Here is a 7,810-nt window from a genome sequence, read left to right on the forward strand (position 1 = left end):
ACCCAGTGTGATTTGCCCCGAATTTAACTTAATCGTGCCAGTTGACAAGCAGTTTTAACGTCAGAAATAAACCCCAGAATCTCCCAAGGCGAAGAAGCAAGCTATTGTGAAAGCAAATTGTGGGTGACTCCGAGCCGTTTACTCACTTTTTTATCGCCCATTGTCCCGCGTAGAGGCTGCAGCGGGGGCTCTTTTGGGCCACCGACCCCATCACCCCATCAGTAGCTGCATCGGACCATGTCGTCCTCTCTCTGCATCGCTGGGTCAGAAGGTTTGATTCTGAGGGCCCCGGACGGCTTTTTCTGGATGTAAATTAATAATCAGTAATAAAACAATCATAACGCCTCTTCCATTCCGAAACACAAACAGTTCGCCTGGCAGAAACGAGGCGAAGCAAGCGTGCCACTGTTACCTTCTTTCCTGGATCAGGCTTTTTGGCGTAGGAACTGACAGTCTTTTTCCATTTAGAATAGGAAAAGTTGGAAATCAGAAACGAGTCGTCGGTGTGCTGCTGGGCTCATGGCAGAAAAAAATCCTAGACGTGTCCAACAGTTTTGCAGGTGAGTTTGGGTGTCCTACCCTCGTTCAGACCTGCTGAATTATTTAATAGATAACCTGTGTTTGGGTTTTTTCAAGCCACTCTGACAGACCACGGCTTGTCCCCTCCGTGTACGAATCCATCTGTGTGTAACACAACTGCTAACTGCTGTCAAAAATACACCTATTCTGGCCATTGTGCTGCATCTTCCCTGTAATAGTGTGCAGTGTGGAATGTTTTGGGAGCAGATGGAAACCTCTTGCAATGCTGGTGAATATTTTGCTGCATTGGACTCGCTGGCCTCTGCAGAGTGATCAGATCTCGCCGTGTCATACCGAAATCACAGCTCTCGCTGCTGCTGTCGCCAATACCTACCTAAAGATTTTATGTATATTTTAGCTTTACTTTTTTGCCTCAGGTGTTGTCCAATTATATACAAGTTCTTAAGTATGTTGTTAATAGTTTTGAAAGTTTCCTCTTAAATACTTCTGTAGGATAGCGAAAGTAGGTTTTGAACACAGGGCTTTTGCTGACCCATTTGTGTTAGTTAGATCATTCCTTCCCCGTGGGACCACTCAGTGACAAAGCAAAATTATCTCAGTTTGTATATGGAGTTTCATGGTCTATATGGATTTCTCCTCCCAAGTGTGGACTCTTTCTTTCCCTTCTTTCTTTCCCTTCTTTCTTTCCCTTCTTTCTTTCCCTTCTTTCTTTCCCTTCTTTCTTTCCCTTCTTTCTTTCCCTTCTTTCTTTCTCTTCTTTCTTTCCCTTCTTTCTTTCTTTCTTTCCCTTCTTTCTTGCCCTTCTTTCTTTCCCTTCTTTCTTTCCCTTCTTTCTTTCCCTTCTTTCTTTCCCTTCTTTTCAAATTTTTGGAAGAACTGTTTTGCCTTTGAGTCAAAAAGAGCATTTTTTTTGTCATTTTGACAGCCTCTCATCTCTGAAGCTTTTACTATACCTGTAAATTAAGACAGAGCAGTCTGGGTTCTCAGAACTGAGCCCATGTGCCTGTATACATGCTAACTGATAAAATACCTAGTCGTTCACTCAAGGGTAAACAGTCCTTACGTGAAGCACCTCACTGTGTTCTAGTAGTAAGCGCCGATGACATGTTCTACACTGGAAACTAGTTTTCCTCTAATTAGGCTGCTGTTGATCAACAAGCTGTAAAGTCTGCTGGGATACTCAGTTTATCTTATCAAAGGTTTGTGCACACTGCTGAGCCACAATTCCGTGTGGGAGGATTTCTCTCTGCTGTGTGGTGCTGTCCATTGAGGGTAACCCTCGGAATTGCTTTGCGTTTCATTCCTCAGTTCTAAACTGTTAGTAATTACCAGACAGCCGCTCCCTGAGGGCATTGACCAGCACAGCAGGTGAGCTTGTGCAGCCGAGCGTTGCGGAAGAGTTCAAACTGATGAAAACCCACTCTGCTTTAGCAGGGAAGATACCCTAAAACGCAGTGTTTCTATAAATATTTTCATTCTGAAAGTTGTGTTCTTAAATATCGATATTTTGTTTCATTCCCAGTACCTTTTGATGAGGATGACAAGGATGATACTGTGTGGTTTCTAGACCATGACTACCTGGAGAACATGTATGGAATGTTTAAGAAGGTCAACGGTAAGTTGGAGTCTTCTTGCAGTCAGGGATACGCTCATAGAAACTTTCTAGACTCTCTAAGGGGAAGTGAATTAATAGTAAGGTAGAGAGTTAATTGCTCACAAAACAAGCCATTCCATGCTAATTCCTTGCAGGGCTTCACTTTCACTGCTGGTTTCCCATGGGTTAATTTGTGCAAGCAGTTTGTGTTCTTCATTAATGTATGCCTCGCTGGCTTTCCAAGTCTCCTGACAGCATTGTATCTTCAGAATAATTCAGATTTCAGAAATCCCATGGTTTCTGAAGAATATCAAAGCTTTTTCCTCTGTGACCCATTCTGCCCTGAAATTAGGTTTTTATGAATGTAAACATTACAAACTCACGTTTTGTAAGTAATGACTCTAATTGCTCTTCACCACTTCTGTTAGAAGTCTCTTCACCGCTCGGTTTGAGACTCCAGAGCTGAATGTTCAATCACAACTTCAGTTTCGATGGGTTTTCTTAGCCCTGGGACCAACTGCCACTCTCTTGATACAGTTTGCGTTTGTCAGCCCTGATTTGCTAATTCACCCTCTGCCTAAACCTTTTTGCTCTCTCACCGCGCGACGCTGATTTAGTATCCTCTCTGGTTTTGCTCAGCTAGAGAAAGGATAGTTGGTTGGTACCACACGGGCCCTAAACTGCACAAGAACGACATCGCCATCAATGAACTGATGAAGAGATACTGTCCTAACTCCGTAAGTGCAGCACGTTTTTGGGGGGTTTTCTGCCTTCTCTCTTCCTGAATGGGGGATCTGGGAACCCTTTGCCTCCACCGTTGTTACTGGTGATGGTAACGTTACAGAGCTGGTGGGTGGATTGAGGGACTCGGATCATTTTTAAACAGCTAGAGGTGGCTTTTCTCAGTGCCCAGCGCCAGTGCCTCTGAGCAGCCAGCCTACCGTCGCTGTGGAGCCCAGAGCTGGCTTTGGGAGTTTTTTCTAGTCTCTGAATGAAACCCCGGTTTCTGAAATGTTTGCTTTCTCCATGAGGTGCTGGTGATTATTGATGTGAAGCCAAAGGACCTGGGGCTGCCCACAGAAGCTTACATTTCAGTTGAAGAAGTTCATGATGTGAGTATTTAACGTGTCTCTCTGCCTTTTCCTAGGAAAAGTGTTTCTGTTAAAAGATGGCTGTTAGGATTGCCTTATTTCCTGAAGGATGCACATCCCATGGCGCGTAGTTGCCTGTTACATGTGGAATGTTGCACTCGCTAGAGAGGGCCTGTGACTTGCAGCCAAAATCTGCTGCAACTAGAGGTTAAATCCCAGTCGTAATACAAGCATTTGCAACTAAAGCGTTCATCCACCAATGCCCCTGGAAGAAAAGCTGTGCCCAGCTTTTCCTGTTTGACCTAAGGAATTGCACAGCTCCAGCTGACCGTATGACTTAGATGCTTCTTCCCTGTTTTGGTCATGTCTGTGGCCCTGAAGGAAGCCACGGGTTGGAGCACTTCTAAGATGTCATGTTTACACCTCAGCCTGTTTGCAGAGGCGCTCTGAGTAATGGCGTGCTTACTCGTTTGTGCAGTGCTGAAGTAGGTAGGCCAGGCACGAGCAACGCTTACTCATCACTTGCAGCACTGTGCAGACAAACAACATACAGTAGTAAGTCAGCTTTAGCTTTTCATTTGCTGCTGTTTGATTTAAATTACATTCTGGGTGTTTATAAAAAGAAGTTGGATCCTTTTGCTTTGAGACCCTCAGTACGGAGCAAAAGCTGGTCCCAGGGTTGTAGATCTCTTACCCACAGAATTTGCTCTCAGTTTTGTGAATTCGCAGTAGTGCTGGTGGTGCTTTCTGTTCACAGCTCCATGCTGGCCCAGGCAATGGTTTTGAAGTAAAACTTGTTCTTAGAAATTCAGCCTGTGAATCGTTTAAACATCTTCCTTAATATCCAGCACATAAATCATAACATTCAGGGGATTGCTCCGTATTAGGGTGTTTTTCTGTAACTGCCGATGTTGTTCTGAGGGCAGGTGTCGGGGAGACAAGAGGTTTCCCGAGGTGTAGTACGGTTGTACCAGGAAAGAATAAATTGTGATACTTGGCAAGACTTTCCGTTCTCCCCACCAGTGCATGGACCAGCCAGATAGATGGATGCTACACAGAGAGCAGGAGTGATGACATTGCTACCAACTCTGGGCTTGGGGCAGTTGTAACACTGATTACATCAAGAAAAATCCAACTAGAGTCTTTTCTCTCTGACTTCTTGTGGACTGTATATAACTAGTTTGCCAGTCTCATTCCTACAGTTTCTCATAATCTAAAACTCCACATTTTTAAAAGGCATTGTGATTCCCTTACAAACTGCTCCCCCTCAGCTGTGCCCTTCAGTCCCCTGATGGGTGTTTTGGGATAACTTTGCCCCCTTGCCTCCTCCTGCTCCCGCCGTGCAAACGGGGTCGGTTCATCTCGGGCTGCGACATTGTGCGAGGTGCCCCACCGCTTGCGTGCTGGCTGGTTGGGCTGCACCCTTGTACCTGCAGCCCGCCGTGCTCGATCTCACCCCGTATCCTTGCATCCCAAAGGACGGCACTCCGACCTCCAAGACGTTTGAGCACGTGACCAGTGAGATCGGAGCGGAGGAGGCAGAGGAAGTCGGTGTTGAACACTTGCTACGGTAAGCGTCTTTAACGCGAGCGTTCTCACGAGACGTGCGCGGCCGTGAACGCGATCCATCTGGCATCTCCCCGTGCCAGCTGGCCCGAGGAAGCGCAGATCACGTTCAACACGCTGCTCAGATGCGGCGTGTATCCCTTCAGCAGTCTCGCTTGGCGTGCGTGCTCCCCACTAGGGAAAAGCGCGACTGCCCGCTGCCAGCGGGTGAAAACCACGTGCTTGTTCCATCAAAGCTCAGAGCATCCCATCCTGTGGAACTGCCTCCGCCGCTGTGTTACGAGCGGGACGGAATGGGGGTGTTGCTGGTGGGTCTGTAGGTCTCCAGTCAGCAAAACAGAGCAGTCGCCCCATACTAAGCATGCCGCCCTCTCTCTAGTCAGAAATCCTGGTGGGTTTTCTCTCGATCCCTGTGACTGGTGCTACAGATATTACCCCAGAGAGAACAGCGCACACCACAGGACACAGCAGCCATCTACTTCTGATACGCTCCGTAACGTACTTCGGTGTGCTCCTCTGCCCCGAAGCATTCCTTTCCGTTGCACTTCAGCTGCGCTTCCAACCGCCGCTCTTTCCAGGGAGAAAGAGCTCTGCAGGGACTCTGCCCCCCCGTTAATGCGGCTGCAAAGTAACGTGCTAACGCTGTTTTTTTCAGGGATATCAAGGATACCACGGTGGGCACTCTGTCCCAGCGGATCACAAATCAGGTCCATGGCTTGAAGGGACTGAACTCCAAGCTTCTGGACATCAGGAGCTACCTAGAGAAAGTAGCCGTGGGCAAACTCCCCATCAATCACCAGATCATCTACCACCTTCAGGATGTCTTCAACCTGCTACCAGACGTCAACCTGCAGGAGTTTGTCAAGGCCTTTTATCTGAAGACCAACGACCAGATGGTGGTGGTTTACCTGGCTTCTCTTATCCGGTCTGTGGTTGCCCTGCACAACCTCATTAACAACAAGATCGCCAACAGGGATGCAGAGAAGAAGGAAGGACAGGAAAAAGAAGAGAGTAAAAAGGAGAGGAAAGATGAGAAGGAGAAAGAGAAGGAGAAAAGTGATGTCAAGAAAGAGGAGAAAAAAGAGAAAAAGTAAAATGTGTAGTTTTTTTATTTGTAAATTAAAAATCTTGTAAACTAAATCACTTTGCTGGGTTCTCTTGCTGGAAGGCTCAGAGTTCTGTGTCCCCCCACTTCGGCGTCTGCTGTTTGCCTGCATCCTAACGCGGCCACACGCCTCTCCTGCTGCGGCAAGCGGGTGGGCACGGTAGGGCTGCCTGGGCGAGGAAGGGGCGAAAGCCAGCGGGAAGTCAGTGAGTTCTGGTTTTCAGGGCAGCGTTCTCCCTTCCCCCAGTGCGCCTTGACGAGTTCCGGGCCGGCAGCTGAGAGTTTCTACCCCACGCGGCGTTGGCCTTCGCCCGAGTCCTTTCTGGCTGGCCAGTGAGAGGATTGGGGGTGGCTGGTTTGTTACCTAACACTTCAGAACGCGGATAAACACCGTACTCCTGGCTGACGTGATGCTCCGCAGGGGTGGGAATGAGGGGAGAGAAGATGGGGTCCTGCTCCGGTGAGGGTAACAGGTCGTTACCACACCAGCCTCGCAGCGTGCACGCCTATTTGCATTTCTCAGCGCCAATTCATTACGATTAGCCAGTTTTATGCAGCGCAGACGTCTGTCTGTGTGTAACCTGGTTCCTGTTTGCACAGTCCACAGGCACCTCGTTGCCTGTCGTAGCGCGGGTGGCACCGCTGCTGCTGCAGCTTCCGGCTGTGCTGCCAGCTCCGCACGGAGCGCCCAGCTTCGTGGGTAAAACGCAGTGGCACCGCAACAGGCCGGCCTCTCGCCACAGCTCCGTGCTGCCACGACACCAGGGAAGCACCACGGAGCCTCCCTTGCACAGCATCTCCCAGGGCAGCCGTGGCCATAACCTGCCGTCCTGCCCCACGCCGGGACAGGGTGGGCAAGGCACTGCTCTCTGCCCTTGGGGCCAAAGGGCAGGATGGACACGTGCTCTGGCATCTCCTAGGAGATGGGCAAAGGGGGACGCGCCTCTCCCAGACGCCACCAACTCCCCAGCCACCTCCCTGGCCTGGGGCTCCAGTGCCGGCAGCCTACGCCCTGCATTTCTTCTGGGACGGGGCTGGCACTGGCTGTGCCGCGCTTGGCAAGGATGACCACAGCATGGCAAAAGTACAACCTACTGAATAAAAAAAGTAAAATAAACCCCCAAACTACCCCAAATCCACGCAAAGAACCAACCCACCAAGGCAGCTGCTGAAAAGCAAAGCCATGGCGAAACTCCCGGCTGCAGGCTGTCGCCGGAGACACGAACAGCGGGTCTGTTAGGTTGTGCTTGGGTTGGATTGCTTCCCAAACACTGCCAGCCTACGGCCCTTGGCCTCCTCCACCTGATTTTGCCCCACCCATGGATTTCACACAGTTGCACAAGGAGGCTGCTCCACCTCCGGAAAAGCATCCCAGAGACATTTTTAGCCGAGTATGATTACAGGTTGGGGGAAGGCGGGCAAGAGCACTGCGCCCCGCCTGACCCTCCTGCCCAGGGGGTGCACGGAGAAAATCCGTATTACTGACAAGCTCTGGGCACCCACCACGGCCCTTCAGCCGAGTCCTCGGGCTGTACCCCGCTGCGACACACCGGGCAGGGACACACCGCGACAGCTGCTTATCGTTTATTGCACAAGAAGTCGGCGTCGCTGAGGCAGGATGGTGCAAGTACAAAACTATCCGATTACCAGTCAAAAGCTATTGCGATGTCTTGTATCCACAGACGTCCTGTATGTACAGCTATGTACACCAACGCCGGCCCGGCTCCGTCTCCCCCGAGCGCACCGGGGCGGGGGGGCAGCAGCGGAGGTGGCATCCAGGCCTGATCCTACCCTCACCCACAGCTCCTCCACCCACCTGGCCAGTGACAAGAGGAAACACAGGGAATTTGGGCCAAACCCACAAACCAAACAAAGGCCACACATGCCCCGAATGGGACCGGAGCCCCCAGGGAT

General features: G+C 50.1%; 1 protein-coding gene across 1 annotated transcript; it reads left to right on the forward strand.

The window, feature by feature from the left end:
* Positions 1 to 237: 237 nt before the first annotated feature.
* Positions 238 to 5,931, forward strand: PSMD7 (proteasome (prosome, macropain) 26S subunit, non-ATPase, 7). Its single transcript, XM_010149868.1, has 7 exons — positions 238 to 263; positions 469 to 560; positions 2,063 to 2,155; positions 2,774 to 2,871; positions 3,166 to 3,246; positions 4,704 to 4,795; positions 5,447 to 5,931. Exons 1-7 carry the CDS (start codon positions 238 to 240, stop codon positions 5,883 to 5,885), a joined length of 921 nt encoding a protein of 306 aa, XP_010148170.1. The 3' UTR covers positions 5,886 to 5,931.
* The last annotated feature ends 1,879 nt before the right edge of the window (positions 5,932 to 7,810 follow it).

Source organism: Eurypyga helias, unplaced genomic scaffold (assembly GCF_000690775.1).
Source record: "Eurypyga helias isolate BGI_N326 unplaced genomic scaffold, ASM69077v1 scaffold32410, whole genome shotgun sequence".
NCBI classification, from domain to species: domain Eukaryota; kingdom Metazoa; phylum Chordata; class Aves; order Eurypygiformes; family Eurypygidae; genus Eurypyga; species Eurypyga helias.